The sequence below is a fragment of the Euprymna scolopes genome, chromosome 24 (genome assembly GCF_053919585.1).
Source record: "Euprymna scolopes isolate OS-2025 chromosome 24, ASM5391958v1, whole genome shotgun sequence".
Lineage (NCBI taxonomy): Eukaryota > Metazoa > Mollusca > Cephalopoda > Sepiida > Sepiolidae > Euprymna > Euprymna scolopes.
Window position 1 is genome coordinate 11365056 of NC_136505.1, and position 18973 is coordinate 11384028.

Genomic DNA, 18973 nt, shown 5'->3' on the forward strand with positions numbered 1-18973 from the left:
ACTCTTTTTTGAACCTTGTCTAGGAGTGAGAGACTTGTAGCAGATGCACCTGTAATCAGAGTTTTTTTTTCTGTCTGTTTCGATTTACTCAAAACCGCACACACCTCGTCTTCTCATGTATCGTTCTCTTCTTCCTCTTCTACTTCTTGCTCTTTTTCTTCTTTTTTCTTCTCAGTCGTCAGAAGCGTCGTCTTTGTCTTGACTACGTTTTTCCGTCTCCCTTCTTGCTCACAGTGACCCGTTTTTATGCTAAGCTGAACTCTCGTGTGTGCGAGAGAACACAAAGATTTTGCGTGATTACTTGGCAATATTAACCGGCCGCCGCCATCTTGCCATTTTTCTTTGGACGTGCCCGCTTTGCAGAGTGCACACCTCGAGCGTTTGTCAGGTAAGCCCGTCTGTTCGCAATTTATTACACAGCACCAGCCCAAATATGACAACAATATTCCATACGTGGGTGAATAGTGGCCTTATAGAGATACAGTATACTTTCGGGCGTTGGTAGCTTTCTTGCACGGTAGAGAGAACCTACTTTTTTCGCAGCGGTCCTGGCAATACTTTCAATGTAATTTTTCCAACTCATGTTTCCTGTGAACGTTAGGCCAAGGAGTTTAAAAGATGTACTTTCAGATAAAGAGTCTTTGGCCATTGCTATTGGTGGTAGAGAAAGTTTCTTGTAGTTATTGAAGGAAACAAGTTTAGTCTTGGCAGCATTGAATGTGACCATCCATTTTTGCCCCCATTTCACTACGGATCGGAAGTCTTCCTATAGTGTTTCTGCCATTTCTTTAGATATGTGTTCATTTGTTTTCCTGTCATGCCTGTTGTGGAGTGTGATGTCATCAGCATATATACCCATCTCAGAGGCAATTTTGTCAGGGAGGTCATTTATGAATATTAGGAATAATAGAGGTCCAAGGATAGACCCCTGAGGCATTCCCGCATTTATATCATATTGTTTAGATGTATAACCATCAAAGACAACCTGGATTTTTCTCTTATCTAAGAAGGATTTAATTATGTTAAGTATTCTTCCAGTGATACCGTATGATCTGATTTTCCTGAGAAGACCTTCATGCTATACCCTGTCAAAAGCCTTAGATATATCTAGAGCTACCACTTTACCCTCCCCTGCTTTGTCAAGTGAATGGTATATATGCTCAGCGATTACAGTTAGGATGTCTGCCATGGAATGGGCTTGTCTAAATCCATATTGTTGGTCAGTCAAAAATTTAGTATCTGTAAGGTGATGGATTAGAGCATGGTTAATTATGATCTCTAATATTTAATATTAGAGCATGGTTAATTATGGACTCAAATATTTTGGCAAAAAGTGGGAGGAGGCTAATGGGGCGGTAATTTACTAGGTCAGTTCTTTCGCCAGAATTCTTGAAAACTGGTACCAAAGAAGCAGTTTTCCAGCAGGCAGGAAAGCAAGATTCATTAAGGCATTTGTTGTAAAGTTTGGAGAGAACCGAAGCTACTTCGGCAGAGCACTTTTTTAATAGCACAGCCGGGATGAGATCAGGTCCACATGCTTTTGAAGTGTCAAGATTTTTTATGATAGCATGCACTTGAGCAGAGGTGATTTTCAGATCGTTTAGTGTGGCGTCTGTCCACAAAGGAAAGTCAGGGAAGGGGTGATTAGCAGGGTCCAGTGTGGAGTTGGAGGCAAACTGACTGGCAAGCATATTAGCCTTCTTGGTTGCTGAGCAAACAACCTCATTATTGTTGAATAGTGGGGGAATTGTTGATTGCCCATTATTTACTACACTGTTGTGGATTTTCCAGAAGTCATGGGTTTTTAATTTTTGTGCTTCGATGCGTTTTTGGTGGTTTCAGTAAATTCTCTCTTAGCTGTCGCTATTTCTTTCTTACAGTTATTTCTGGCTTCTATATACTTCTGCCTGTTTGAACTGGACTTATGTCGGTGAAATCTGCGGTACGCATGCTGCCTTTGCGTGATGGCATGCACAAGTAGAAGTAAACCATTGGGGAGAGTGGGGCTTGCTATAAAACTTCCATGTGGGGACATGTGCTTCAATTGCTGTTTTGAACCATTCAGTGGTCTCATTTGCGCACTATTCAGCAGGAAGTGAAAAGATATTTCGCCATGGTGCGTCTCTGATGAGATCCCTGATGGCTTCCCAGTCAGCCTTTTTATAATATCACGTTGTTTTGAGCAATGGCTTTTCCGTTTTGGCTCTAGAGTTTAGGGCGATTTAAACCATTATCACTACATGATCAGCATTCTCAAGTGGGCTGTGGACATTCATAACACAATCACCGGGGACTGTGGCCAGAAACAGATCTAAAAGTGATGCGTGTTGTTCTTGCTGGTCAGGGAAACAGGTTGGAAACGTAACCATCTGTGATAGGGAATGAGATATAAAGAAGCTATGAGTTGTGCTATCAGCTGCATCTGTGTAAGTAGAAAATTTAGGCCAGTTGTTGTAGTGGATATTGAAGTCACCAAATACATGCACTTGTGTGCTAGTGTTGAAGGAAAGTGCTGTATCTATGCTGTCAGCGACTTTGTTTATTATGCTACAGTCCTGAGTCGAGGAAAAGCGGTAGAAGTAATTAATGTTATGTTGCATGTTAAGTCTAAAGCACATAAAGGTTTGACCGTCCGATTCTAGTTTTGTTTCTCTAGTCAAGGGAAGGGTGTTTCGAATATAGACTCCAAGCCCATGCATATATCTGTCAGAGTCCTTACGGCAGAGTGGGAGATATCCGGGCATGTTAAAGTAGTTAGAGGGGATGGAGGAGTGTAGGTTAGTCTCACTTAGTGCTAAGATATACGGGGTGTTTGTTAGGAAAAATGTTTCAACATCATTTAAATTAGTTCTAAGTCCACGGAATGCAAGCCTCAAGGGAGGAGGCAATTTGGTTTTGTTTGAGTTTTGTCCTGGTTTAAGCGTAATATTTAATCATAGATTCCATGAACAATGCTTTTCTCTTAGAACTGCATGGATGGGATAGGAATGCCGAGTCTCAGCAACAACTATGAAGATGAGAATAACAGTCTGCAAATAAATAAATACACAAATTACTCATTTCAAAGGAATTCCAATAAAATATATATAATACAATATGGTCATCTTCAAGTCCAACGTAAACAAGTTACGAAATTTCCACTTTTAACGATTACTACGCTATTGTCCCAATGACTATCATACACTCATTAACCTTTATCTTTAGAGTGGCCTCCAGGCCTTGATAAGAGGTGACTCCTTTGTAAAAAAAAAAAAAACTATTATATTGACAAACAGAGTTCAAATCCAGTCAGATCCATTGTTTAACAGCATATTTGCCATTTTATGTTATAATGCCAAATGCAGTTGTTTTTTTTTTTCTGTTTCAAATTCTTAAAATCTTCAACTGTTGATGGTTGTTTGCTTTAACGAGTCATGATTATATGTCTAATCATGTTAACACATGGAAACCGTACTCTTGTTAGATCACCAAAGTTAAGTAACGACTTATATAAGTCAACAGACAAGATGAATATTCACACCAACGACTTATATAAGACATCGGACAAAAAAAAATTTCAAATTAATGGCTTATATAAGACATCAGACAAGATCGATATTCACATCAACGGCTTATATAAGACATCGGACAAAAAAAACTTTCAAATTAATGGCTTATATAAGACATCGGACAAGATCGATATTCACATCAACGGCTTATATATGACATCGGACAAAAAAAACTTTCAAATTAATGGCTTATATAAGACATCGGACAGAATCGATATTCACATCAACGGCTTATATAAGACATCGGACAAAAAAACTTTCAAATTAATGGCTTATATAAGACATCGGACAAGATCGATATTCACATCAACGGCTTATATATGACATCGGACAAAAAAATACTTTCAAATTAATGGCTTATATAAGACATCGGACAGAATCGATATTCACATCAACGGCTTATATAAGACATCGGACAAAAAAAATTTTCAAATTAATGGCTTATATAAGACATCGGACAAGATCAATATCAACATCAAAGGCTTATGCAAGACATTGAACAAGAAAAGTTTTCAAATATAAAAATTTACAAATGCTTACCTCTTCCCGGCGCATCATCTCATAAAGATTACGAAAATTTGTGTCAGCTTTGCCATGCACGGATCGGCCATGGATGTAATAACCAAACAATAGATGGTCCATGATGAAGATGCTAATATTACAAATGGAACTCAGATCGATATATTGTCGTACTTTGTCTTCAATGAATCGTTCATAAAACACGACCATAAAAAGCCATTGGCACAATGCTGAATGAAAAGAAGGAAAAACGTGTAATGTGTTTTTGTTTAGTAATTCAAAACAATTTGTCCAACTTGCTATATAATAATATGCTATATAATAGTAATATGCTATATAATCATATGCTATATAATAGTAATATGCTATATAATAATCATATGCTATATAATCATATGCTATATAATAGTAACATACTATATAATAATCATATGCTATATAATAGTAATATGCTATATAATAGTAATATGCTATATAATAGTAACATGCTATATAATAGTAACATGCTATATAATAGTAATATGCTATATAATAGTAATATGCTATATAATAATCATATGCTATATAATCATATCCTATATAATAGTAACATACTATATAATAATCATATGCTATATAATAGTAACATGCTATATAATAGTAATATGCTATATAATAGTAATATGCTATATAATAGTAACATGCTATATAATAGTAACATGCTATATAATAGTAATATGCTATATAATAGTAATATGCTATATAATAGTAATATGCTATATAATAATAACATGCTATATAATAATCATATGCTATATAATAGTAACATGCTATATAATAATCATATGCTATATAATAGTAACATGCTATATAATAGTAATATGCTATATAATAATCATATGCTATATAATAGTAACATGCTATATAATAGTAATATGCTATATAATAGTAATATGCTATATAATAGTAACATGCTATATAATAGTAATATGCTATATAATAGTAATATGTTATATAATAGTAACATGCTATATAATAGTAATATGCTATATAATAGTAATATGCTATATAATAATAATATGCTATATAATAGTAACATGCTATATAATAGTAATATGCTATATAATAGTAATATGTTAAGGCAATTTCATGTTCTGTACATTATCATGTTTCACCCTTTTTTTTTTAAAAAAAGAGATCATCAAAAATGAAATGCAAAAAAAATTAATTTTTAAAATTTCATCTGATGATGTTGTCGCATTGAATGTGAAACTAACTAAAATATGCTTTCTTGGCCTTCAGGTTAGGATCAAACTGTAGTATCTGTTCTGTCTGAAGATATTACAATAATGTCATGACTTTGCATTAATACCAAACATCCATAAAATGGAAATGTATCACAAACTCCTAAACTAGTTTTGGAAATATATAATTTAAGGTTCGCAAACTTTAAACACTTTGTACAAAAATATTATTGATAAGAGAAAAAAAAGATTTCATTGGTCCTAACCTTAAGGCCAGGTCATATTTGAATAAAGTCATGTTTTAAATTTTCAATAAAAAATTAAACTACAGTTAAAGTTTATTTAACCCTTTATGACAGGATTTCTGATGCAGATGATTAAAAAAATATTTGTTAATTTTAGTTAGTTTAAACTCTAATGATACTATGATTGTCTTCGAAGTGGAAAAATTATGAAGTTCAATAGTTAAATTACCACTGAGAATTTTTGCATTTCATAAACTTGTCTTGATTATTATCTATAGTGATTGAAAAAAGTGTTTATGACAACAAATGAAATCCTCCACTCTCTGAGACAGCGGCGTACTGAATGTAAGCAATGGACAGTTGCAATCTGGAGGTATCTGGCATCTACCCAGATACTGAACTACTATGGACAAGGTGTGTTTGAATAAATTCCCACTTTATTTATGCCATTATATTCATTTATTTATGACTGAACGAATTAGTTCAATCATTTATTTATGACTGAACGAATTAGTTCAATCATTTATTTATGACTGAACGAATTAGTTCAATCATTTATTTATGACTGAACGAATTAGTTCAATCATTTATTTATGACTGAACGAATTAGTTCAATCATTTATTTATGACTGAACGAATTAGTTCAATCATTTATTTATGACTGAACGAATTAGTTCAATCATTTATTTATGACTGAACGAATTAGTTCAATCATTTATTTATGACTGAACGAATTAGTTCAATCATTTATTTATGACTGAACGAATTAATTCAATCATTTATTTATGACTGAACAAATTAGTTCAATCATTTATTTATGACTGAACAAATTAGTTCAATCATTTATTTATGACTGAACAAATTAGTTCAATCATTTATTTATGACTGAACAAATTAGTTCAATCATTTATTTATGACTGAACAAATTAGTTCAATCGGGTCATAAAGTGTTAATCAAACATTTTTATCAAGATTAATTTTTCACTTCTTATATTTATTGGTCTCCCAACAAAAAGGAGGGTGGACCTGTAAATTCACCCTTGTCCATTCGTCTCTCCACACTTTTCTTAATAACTATGCCTTGGAATTTTTTGAAATTTTGCACAAACATTAAACATGATATGCGTAAAAAAGTAACAGAACGGATTTTTCAAGAAAACGCTGGTTAAAAGATAACTTAAAAATAATTCAAACTTGCGAGATCTTTGTTGTGATGCCTACAATTTCCCATTAATCGCTTAAACATAATTTTCTTTAGAAAAATAAAACTACTCGATCAATTTTCTTTTCCGTTATGAGTACTTGTGTATATCATACATATTTTTCTTTTATTGTTTTTTATTTTTGTAAAAAAAATGGGGAAATTCTGAACAAGCACCTTCCATTCAAGTAAGTAAATTAATTTTTTATTCAAATAAAATCATGAGTTGTGAATCTCCATTCAAGATACGTTGCATTGTTTGCTTGCAAAAAGAACTGGAAATTAAAAACTGATATAAAAAAAAGGAAAAAAAAAAAGAGGTGATCCTAATTTTATTATTTTATTCTGAGGTGTGTTTTACAGAGTCGTGAGCAGCCAGTGGTAAAAATAAACAAGCCAAGCATGCAGGGTCCGCTCCATGAATGAAAAATTTACTTTCACCACAACTAATGTTTGTGCAAAATTTAAAAAATATCCAATTATGGTTATTGGTAAAGGTGCAAGCAAATGAACGGATAAACGATTTGGGGCAATTTTACCCTAGAAAAATATCCGATGGGCTGGACAACTAGAGTTATCTCATAAAATTCGTTTTGGCAAAAATTTACTTTCATCATGACAAATGTTTGTGGAAAATTTTCAAAAAATTCAATTTTTGAGAAAAGTGCAAACAAACAAATAGACGAATGAGAGTGAATTACTAGGTCCAATCCAAAAATGCTGAAACATTGTGTATGTGGAGTGAGCAGGATAAAGAAAGCAACCACTAAAAAAAATTAAAGAGAAAGACGATGAGTGTTCATGAAGGGGTGGGAGGTGGGGGTAGATAGGACAAAGTCATTTTTTGGTGAAACAAAACTGATCCAACTCCCCTTTCCACTTTATGAATTATTTGAAATCTCAGCCTTCATAGCAAAATTAACATTTTCAGAGAGAACTGTCATACGGAAAAGGATGGCAGAAACAAAATAGAGACAGAAAGAATAAAAGAGAAAAAAAAGGAAATAATATAAAGCAAGAGAAAGATAAAGAAAGAGAAATAAAATCCAGCCAAATAGTGATGAACAAAAATAAAAGAGGCTTTAGCTGTCATACTATTGATGTTCCCCCAAAGTGTTAGAAAGTAAAAAAAAAAAAGAGGAAAGAATATAACAAACAAAGAAGGAATAAGTTTATCACCAGAACAATACAGAAAAGGTTGTTCACCAACGCACACAAAAAGAACCTGACATGGGATTGTTAATCAAGGTGTGTTAGATGACTAGAAAAAGGTTGGATATAGAGATCAATAACTTTTGCGACAATTAACAACAGCTGCGGACAGTCTTGAGTTTGTGACAGTGGACAAGAGTTACAGCTGAAGACAGTTATAAATTGGACACGATAGAATGCAAATTGTGGCTCAAAGTAGATCGAGATGAACTGACGTTAACTAGTGAACACGGCTTCCACAGAAGACGTAAATATGGACTTTAACATTCAGTGCTACTAATAATTGCAGAATGTTTTTGTATTTTTTTTGTGGTTTGTGTTATTTTTTTTATAGTTGTGAAACACTACGCACCCTCCTTGATACCCTCCCATTGTGGAAGATGATGACACAGCAAGAAGAGAAGATGAAAGCAAAGACCATGCACACAATTTCTCTCGGCATTACAGAGTAGAGCAATATGTGGTATAACAAGTGATTTAAGCGAAAAATCGATTTTCGTCGATTAAAAAGAAAAAGAAGTAAAACAAAGAACTCACATCCAGAAGTAAGAATTACTCACCAACAACCAAATAAAGTGAAGATGCCAGTGTGAATCTGAACATGAGGTTCTGTGGAATAAAAGCGTCCGTCTCATCAGCAAAAAGACTGAGGCTGGGGTTGTTCTTCGCCAAATTCTCAAAACCAACCACAACCAAAAAATAGATGACGATCATCAATTGAAACGATGTATTAGTGCGTCGTATTGTCTGAATTTCATTCCATTCGTTGGCTGCAAACAATGTCCGCCAAGCCGAGATGGGGGCATCTTTTTGCTTACTGTTTGGGCACTCCCAGTCAATGAAGAAGATGTCGATCGTGCATTGACGAATCACCATGTAGATAAGATGGAGTAATTTAAAGATAAATGCAATCAAAATCAAAATCATATAATTCTGCGTTAAAGTATTCCCAATGAGAGGCATTACAACGACAACGTCTTGGCGCTGAAATACAGTTTAATAAAACAAGACAAAATTTGTTAGAAGCATAGAAAATAAGATGAAAGTTTTGTTAATATCAAATGAGAAAGAATATTTCAATAATTGATTTATTATTTCTCTTTGAGCAGCTTTTTCTTTTAAATTAATAATCTCATTTGAACAATTAATGTTTTTATTTTTAAACTTTATATGTAAAGATAAAAATAATCTTTATACAATAATCTATCAAGATACAAAAAGAGGGAAACAAATAATATAAATAACACTTAATTACAATTCAAAGTTAAATAAATTTTATTTTTCTTCTATATATATATATAAAAGCGAAAATGTATGTATGTATGTATGTACGCTTCTCCTCGATGTCCACAAAAGGCTTCTTTCAGAGAAGCGCTCGCTCGCTTCACAACTTCTTAAAACTTTTTATATCATCTATAAATTGTAATATCTCACACTTAACCATGGAGCTCGCCTGTCTATTTAATTTTATTGACTTTCAAATGTCAATTATTCCACATTTCCCGCATCGGCACGCGTTACATTCGGTTTTCGGTATAAACAAAAAGCGAAACTCGACTCCAATCACCAGCCCAGAGCCAGTGGTCTCTAGAGAGCTAAGTAACGTTTGTTCAATGTCGACTTCGTCATATCAGACGGTAGCTTTCATTTCGAGACGAGACACTCCCCCTAATAAACAAACAAACCGATTTATTTATTTATTTAAAAACTGTCGCGCACAAAATCGTAACTGCTGAATACCTATCGCCGTCACGTCAATCAAAAACGCACACCTGTTTTTTTTCACACTTTACTATTTTCCAACTGCGCGTCGTCAAGACTTCGTTTTTTTTTTCACGAGCACCTGTTCTTTTTTTACTATGCGCATCAAGGCTTCCGTTTTTTTCACACACACCTACAAATACCCGAGCAACGCCGGGTACCCCTCGCTAGTCTATTATATATCTCTATTATGTCTTAAAATATAATTATCCACTAATACGTGTTTCGTCGTCCACGACTCATCAGAGTGGCTGAATCTAGTGTGAACGACGAAACACGTGTCAGTGGATAATTATATTTTAAAAATAATATATATACCGCTCCCTATTTAGGGGGTACCAGGTTGGTCAAAGGGAGAATTATTCCCAACACGCATTTAGGTAAAAATGCACTTTCGTATAAATACTTGAATTCATTCAAGAAAGTATCGCTAACAAAAAACAAATAAAAACATCTATTTTTTATATATTTGTGTATATTTCTTCTATTTATTTCTATTCTTTACTTTCTGTTAAGCCTCTATATATATCTATAGTATATTTTGTATTTTTAGGCTGATGTTCTTATGCCCAGTTTTTTCAATATATAATCTTGCTCTTCTCTTCTAATGAGAACAATAGGTTCATACATAAACAATCAATAAACTTTTTCTTCTTTTTTTCAACCCAAAATGGAATTGAAAACGTTTGAATGTATTTGTAATTGAATGCAGCACTTTAAACTTACCTTGAAGAAAACCAAGAAATACAGACCAATTATTAAGATAGTGATGAAGAAGATATTGCCAAGAGCTGCACAAACATTAAAGAAGAAGTTGAGCAAAGTAGCAAAGTCGATGGCAATGCGTCCAGCTCGTTTTGACCAAATCCACGTGTGGAAGCAGGCCCATATTATCCCAAAGCCACAGAGGATCCCAATAGCCATGTTGATTTGTCTTTCTATGTCCACCTGATCCTGGATATATTCACTCTGAAAAGTAACCTGAAAGAATTTTTGTAGAAAAAAAAAAAATTATATTCTATTATATAAAGCAAAGTTATGTGTCTAGTTAAAAGTCAACAACTACAGAAGATAAACCCACAAATTTGATATATCCTTTTTACAACACTGACTTGGAAAAAATATATCCAAATACATAATTATAATGTTAGATAGAAGGAATCATTCTCCATTATATAACACCGTTTCCATCTTAATGGTCAATACCTTTGTGATTTTTTTTTTTTTTTTTACACAGTGATCACCACTTATCAAGGCCCGGAAGCCACTCAGGGATAAGGGTTATTGCAAGCACATTGCGTTAGTGTGGAGATTTGATGAAGTGTTTACTTAAGGGGGTGGTTCATTAGGAATTTGTTAACGTTGGACTTGAACACATCCAAGTTGTAGTCCAGTGGGAAGCAGGCAAACGGAACAGAGTTCCACAGGCGTGCAGTTCTAAGAAAGAAGCTTTGTTCATGGAATCCGCGTTTTGATTTAGGCACAGATATAGAGTGGGGGAAATTTTTCACACAGTGGATTCAGCTAGACGGGTGTTTTTCGTGAAAGATTGGTGAGGGGGGACCAGAGATTGGAGTTCAGACGAGCACCTGCCATGGAAATAACGATAAAATAAGGATAGGCTCGCAACGTCTCTTCTGTGGGAGAGAGGTTGCAGGGTAGAGAAAAAGGCATCCCCCACTAAGCCACGAAGTCTATTTTATACTCTGTCAAGGCAGGATAGGTTGTTTTTAGCAGCTCCTGCCCAGATATGGCAACAGTATTCCATCCTTGGACATACTTGGCTTTTATATAGTTAGAGAATTGCATCAGTAGTGAGATATCTTCTGGAGCGGTAGAAGGATCCCACCATCTTTCCAGCGACCTTGGCAACAGACTTGATGTACATGTTCCATTTCAGATCAGGAGTAAAGGTCAAACCCAGTAGCTTGTCAAAACACGGGGCCTCACCCAGATGAGAGCCATCCATCACAATTGATGCCAGATGGGGGATCAGAGCGTTGATGATGTAAGGATACATCACTGGTAATATCGACATCCCACTGCTAAAAGAAGTGTTAAAAACTGTTTAAAAAAAGAAGAAATAAGGTTATAGTTGAAAGACAATGAAAAAGGAAATTATTCACCAAGGCACACAAAAGAAATTTAAAATAGGATTGTTAATCAAGGTGTGGCAGGATCAGACGATAGAGGTCAATATATTTAGAGTTAGTTTGGGGGAAATTTTAAAAGTGGCAATGAGTTTTGGAACAATTTATGGGCAGTCTTGGGTTTGTGACCATTCAGAGTTTACAGCTGGCGACAGTAGAACACAGGTTGTCGCTTGGAATAGATCATGATGAGCTGGTGTTAACTGAAGAATACATATATAAAACTTTGTGAAGTCTTTTATTTCTCTTGAGGTTGTGCTTTGAGTTGTTTTATTTGTTATACTTGTGATCCACTGCGTACCCCTTGGCAGCTGATGATCCACTGCGTACCCCTTGGCAGCTGGAAGTGTAAGAAACAACAACATGGCCAGAAGAGAAGATGAAAGAGAAGAAGACCATGGAAACAACATTGTGGTCGACGTTTGTTGTCGAGTGGTGGAACACATACCTGCACACTTTTTATCTATTCCTATCATAAAATAATCTGAATTCTAATAACACACATTTAAAAATGTAGTAATAAATTAGCTAAATAAACATAACAATAGAAATATTAATCTAATAAAGTACGAAAACGCCTTGTGCTAGACAAAACCTGCCCAAATATCTGATGTACTTTTTTTGGTATATTTTTTAGGTCAACAGTCACTCGAGGATAAGGGTTTATTGTTTGTTTAATAAATAATATTTGAGAGTAACTTATAGGGATAGATTATAAAAAAATATTTGTTAGCATTGAATTTGAAGATAGTAAAACTGTAGTCGGAGAGTAAGCAGTCCCAAGGTAATGTGTCTCATAAGTGGAAAGTTTTGGGAAAGAATTTTTCATGGAAATTCATTTTGTAAATAAAACTTTACATATGCGCATTGTTTTGTTTATAATTGAACCGGAAGTAGAAGAAACTGATGTCAAGGCAAAAAGTATCTCTTTTCATCATTGCTAATTCTGGGGTGCCTCAAATCTAATTGGTCCCACATATATACTGACACTCTCCAATCTCATAGTTTTGCTAGCCTGGGAAGATTGATATCATGATGGACAAACAAATACTACACTTCATTTCCCCTCCCAAGGAAGATATGCGTGGAAACATGGCAGTATGATCGCACAGCTGACATTATATTAACCAACCCATCCAATACACACACGCACAAAAAAAAAAACAAGAATAATGCCTGGGAGGATGGTTTGATGATGAACATGCCAAGTATGCGAGGTTCCCCTCTACAAGTGAAAAATTTACTTTCACCATGACTAATATTTGTGCAAAATTTTTGAAAAATCCAAGGCATAGTTATTGAGAAAAGTGCAAACAAAGAATGATATGGGGCAATTTTACTCCTATAATGTCCCCTTGGGAAAAGAGGGTGGGGGACAGATTTATCCTGGAAAATCCATTCTGGCAAAAATTTACTTTCACCATGACTAATGTTTGTGCAAAATTTCAAAAAAATCCAAGGTATGGTTGAGAAAAGTGCGAACAAATTAATGGACAAATGATTTTGGGCAATGTTATCCCTATAATGCCCCCTAGGAGGAGGTGGGGGTAAGCAGAGTTATCCCGGAAAATCCATTCTGGCAAAAATTTACTTTCACCATGACTAATGTTTGTGCAAAATTTTTAAAAAATCCAAAACGTAGTTATTGAGAAAAGTACAAACAAACGAACAGATTAACAGAATTACTAGATCCAATCTCTCCTTTGTCGGAGAAACAATAAAGAAATACTACACTAACTCCAAAATAAGTTGTATCCTTCTTCTTGGTGACATCCTCGACTTTGGCCATTCCTGGATTTCACACACACACCTCCAAACACCCAGGCAACGCCGGGTACCCCTGCTAGTCTATTATAGAAAAGGCAAAATGAGCACAGCAATGAAAGGCTTTTTGCATCGAGTTTCTTGCGTCGGTTAGATTCCAGGAGAAATTTTTGCATACTTCCCAGATTATAATATCTCAGATTCGCAAACGGACATTGTCTCTATCTATTTTTTATCGAATTAAATAAAATTTCCACCATGCGGTCATCTCTGCTGTTTGTTTGTCTTTTTCGTATAAATAAAGCAAAACTATTGGAACACAACCGCCTGGCCTTCAAGCCAGGTAGTATCTGTTCTGTATTTGGTCCTTGGTTAATGTAGAAGAAACCTTTCATACTGAGACAATTACTATTTATTTCGATACTGCCAGTGTACCCCCTTTTTGGGGGAGCTGGTTTTCCCCCCACATTAAAAATGACCTTGTATCTAATTTTAATGCCATTTCAACAAGTCATCTTTTATTTGAACGTTTTAGACTTCCTGTCGCGTCATGGAGTAGCGGTAAGATGTTGCATTTTCTTTCACTTTCTTTTCCCCTTTCGCGTCACGGGTTCGAGCCTGCCTACCTACTACCACTTTTTTTTTTTTTAACACACACCTCCAAACACCTGGGCATTGCTAAGCACCCAGGTTGTCACTAAGAGGATGGTCTTGTGACAGCTGCACAGATACTACACTATGAGGAGCGTTCCAAAAATAATGCCTCATATTTTTTATTCTGCTCAAATGGATCAAAGGAGATTGGAAATTGCATTGTTATGATGACTGAACTTATGCATTCATGAGCTAAAAGTTTCATCTGTGTTACAGATATTGACGGTGTGAAACTCTAAGAAAGCAACCTCTGCGTCAGAAACAGAGATGCATCATTGAATTCCTGGAAAAAGTGCATTGAGAATGGTGCTGACTAATTAAAAAAATAAATTCTGGAGTACAAAGGTCACTTGTTTTAATAGAACCACTCTCGTCTTTGTAGCGCTTTAACTTTTTGAGTAAAAAAACTAAAAGGTGGCTCTAAATTTGGAATGACCCTCATGTAATTATAGCTTCAAACAGACAGATACCAAATCTGCGTTACTGATAGGTATACACAAACTATTTTCATGCTTAGCGATTCATACTTGCACTTTGTTTTTTAGGTTGATTGAATCAGTGTGGACCTCTGCATAAGAAATTTTCAAATATGGCACGAAAATGCGGCCTTGTTGTTTATCCTGAAGTTGAATAACAAACGTCATGGATGCAGCATAGCGTAGATATTCAGCACGATCTAAAAATATAAAACCATGTTTCATGTTAAGTACCCAAAAATACTCACAATAAAAATAATAAAACAACACATGATACAATCATTAGATAGAAGGCATAGATAGTGTATCTACCAGATATATAGTATAGGTTATCTAGCGAATGAAAGCTTTTACATTGAATGTTAATATAAGCTGACATTTTATTAGTGGTCATCGATGTAATCGACGATTTCTAGCCTAGCGTTGGCACTAAATAACAATGTAGTCGTTCACAAGAAAAAGAGTACTTGTAAAGAATGGGCGTTCAATATTTACGCTGGCAGTCCCAAATATCGATAGAGAATCCCAAGTCAGTCCCAGAAATGGTCAAAGCAGTTTACACTTTGGAAACCACAAAAAATAATGTAATTGTGACAGATGACATTAAGCATGCAAAATGTTAGCGATAAAAAAATTTTTAATAAAAAAAATAGTTAAAAGAGTTGGAAAAGTTTTCTCAAAAATGGCTTTGAATTTGTAAACTGGCACAGCTATTTCCGAGCCTGACTCGGGATTCTCAATTGATACTTGGGCTTGACTCAGTTCTGGAGTCCTTTGGATACATATTCATTAAAAGTATGAAAAAGTGTATTTTTTATTTCAAACATAGAATCGTCTGACATAAACTTTCTAATAAGAAGTATTCACATCAAATGTTGTGTGCTGGTATTATTATGGATTGTGATGAACAAATGATACAAAGATTTTGAGCTGGGGTATAATTATTATTATCATTATCATCGTTACTCACTAGGAATTCTGACATAGGTCATCAGAGATTAATCACCGACAACAACCGGTGATGTTTCCTAGAGTTTGGGTGACAACAAGTCTCGTTGGCAATGACCATTAGTCTTTGCTGAAATTTAGGTGGCAATAAACCTCCCCAAGGTCCCAGTCCTCTTCGCATTCATCCAGTGGAGGTCTGATTAGTGCTTTCTCTCCTCGGTCTTTCCATCCTCCTTGATCTTTCTTAACTATCTGGTGTCGTGCTACTTGGTTTAAAATTTTTATTTTTACTCATATGTTTGAACTATTTTCACAATTGGCTGTTATATTCTTCGGTTTTCTTCACATTTCTTTTATTAACAACTTTCTAAGAATTACGTTTTCAAATCGGTTTTAACAATAAACTATTTTACTACCTAACTTAATACAAATAAAATGAAATGCCTGTCTGTCCACTATAGACTAAGAAACTAGAAAGTAGATTTCAACTAAACTTGGCATATAGACAGAATATGTAAAGTTGATGCAAGACGGCCATGAAAGGTAAGAAATCTAATATATAAACGGCTATATGTCTGTCTGTCCATCTGTTGGTTTGTCTCCATACTTTCAAACTATCTCCTCCGAAACTAAAAATCGCAGAGTGATGCTAGGAGCCTCAAATGATTGGATTTTTTTACAGGCCATTCTTTTATGGGTCTTTAACTGGTTAAAACTGTTTTTAAGAGGTCAAAAATGGGTCAAAATTGAAAAACATTGTTAAACATTTTGTACATTCAGCTTAGTTTATTTTTGATTGGTTTATATGTGTGCCACGTTCGTTCGTACAGTGTTAATGTCGCAAGCTTTGAATACTACAGCTTCGGTTTTAATTCTGACTGATGGCACTTAAATAATTTTTTTTTAATTTATTTAGAAATCACGACTCTATAATAAAATATATAAAATCTGAACAAATCAAAATATCATTTTTAAGCGTATTTTATGCCCATGCATTAAAATTTAATTATCTAAAAAAAAAAAAAAAACGCAACTTAATAACTTACCTGGAGATAAATTGTTTTTTGTAGCCACATTGTCCACCAAAAAGAATCGTCGTGTTAATACCCAATCATCTGAATTACCTAGAAAATCAATAGTTTAAAAAAGATAAAAATTTGTTAGTATAAAAAGATGCTAACTCCCAAATGAAGCGGACATTTTTTTTCTACGGCTTCATAGTGGTGACAGTGAAAGTTATCTACTCTCTTTCTCCATTCATTCAGCTTGCTCCTTCCTCTTTTTTCCTTTTTACTTAATCAAAATGCTCAATTAAAATTAATCAAAATGCTCAATTAAAATTAATCAAAATGCTCAATTAAAATTAATCAAAATGCTCAATTAAAATTAATCAAAATGCTCAATTAAAATTAATCAAAATGCTCAATTAAAATTAATCAAAATGCTCAATTAAAATTAATCAAAATGCTCAATTAAAATTAACCAAAATGCTCAATTAAAATTAATCAAAATGCTCAATTAAAATTAATCAAAATGCTCAATTAAAATTAATCAAAATGCTCAATTAAAATTAATCAAAATGCTCAATTTTCTCATTTATTGACTATACAAGAAGAACTTTTAATCTGTTTTCTGGCTTCCAGCCATCAGAATATGAATCAAGTTATTCTTTTTTTTTCAATTCATTTTGAGGGTAAAGTTAAGGAAGTTTTTTTTTTAAGTTGCTGACAAAGGGTTCTGTCTAGTTGACCAAAATTAAAAAAAAAACAAATCAAATGAACCCAAAAATATTTTCATGGTTTAACTTTAAAAGAGGACAACTTTGAGTTGTCACCACTACAAAAAAGACAAAACTAGTTGTGAAAAGTCACCTCATTTGGGGGTTAATATCTTCAACAGATGAACAAGGAGTGATCAGGATTCTCCTTAGAAGATAAAATAATTTGAAAACCATTAAAAAGAGAAGGTGCTTGTTAAGATTTAGTTGAAAGACCATTTTTTTTTTAAATATGTTGTTTTAAGCAAAAACAATATTCTGTACTTAACTGCCATGCCGAAAATAGTAAGATATCCAAAAATTATGAAAATTCATTACGTAAAAAGTTATTTATAGCTAAAAATAATTTTTACGAAAAATTGGGTAAAATCGCATTTTTCTTAGATGTTGTAAAGTAGACAGTAGGAGTCTCCACGCAGGGGACATAACTCCAAAACGAATATTTTAGATTATTTGTATCATGGCTGCAATATTTGTTGTCTATAACTATAGACTTTTTTTTCACTAAAAACACAATAGCAGTTGTTCTACTTGATGAATTTTTGGATATATTACTATTTTCGACATGACAATTAAGTATGTGATATTGTTTTTACTTAAAATGATATATTTGAAAAAAATCAATTTGTCGACTATATCTTAACAAGCACCAAAGAGAAGGCATGGCAAACTTTCTACAATTAACAAATCTATTGTAGATTCTTCAAAATGACAAGAGGCAACTTTTTAAGTTGAGCTAGAGTCACAAATTCTTTGAGATTACGTTAGAGTCTATAATTAATTTCACTTACAAAAAAAAACAAAAAAAAAACATACAAAAACAAATGTCTTAACAAATAATATTTCTACATCAACTGTTCCTAATTTTTGTGCTTTGAATATATACAGTAGAACGCCAGGATACGGAGGCCCTAGGATACGTTTTTTTCAGGTTACGATGTGGAACACAATGTTTTTCCGGCCCCTGGTTACAGTATCTGCCTCGCCTTACAGCGTCATTTTTAATGTTATTTGATTATATACATGCATATTATATACTGTACTGTATTTTGTTACTAATTTTTAATGCCATATCCAAGGGTTCTCCTGTACTAAAATGCCTCAAAACAAAAACATCTATTCATACATTTGCTAGGAATACCTTGCATTACTCAGGTGAGTAACACAAACCAACAGTTCAAAAAATGCTTACTACATCTAGCTAAAATAAAACATTAATTCAAGTGCATAAAAGTTTTAACTGAGGTGCCTTTGTAACAATAATACGACAAACAACAGCAGCAGCAATAGCTCCCGGTTAATGATTTTTTTAATCTATGTTTAATTTCTAAGCTTGGTGCTGATTAGTGCAAGCAATTAATTTCCTTTCTGGCTTTTCTAATTAGATGCCATCTCTCAGGCGAGCTGGGCATTTGACAAGATCTTTTTTTTTTTTTTTTTTTTTTTTTTTTTTTTTTTTTACATGGGGGTCACCACTTACCAAGGCCCGAAAGAT

General features: G+C 33.9%; 1 protein-coding gene across 1 annotated transcript in view; it reads right to left on the bottom strand.

Moving 5' to 3' along the window:
- LOC145246591 (meckelin-like) overlaps nt 1-18973 on the bottom strand; it is a 102359-nt gene that overhangs the window by 24156 nt on the left and 59230 nt on the right. Inside the window, exons 12-16 of the mRNA XM_080108251.1 lie at nt 16748-16825; nt 14805-14953; nt 10436-10690; nt 8509-8932; nt 4089-4297 (exon numbers count right to left, since the gene is read on the bottom strand). Coding sequence (XP_079964377.1) covers nt 4089-4297; nt 8509-8932; nt 10436-10690; nt 14805-14953; nt 16748-16825 — 1115 coding nt within the window. The remainder of the gene's footprint in view (nt 1-4088; nt 4298-8508; nt 8933-10435; nt 10691-14804; nt 14954-16747; nt 16826-18973) is intronic.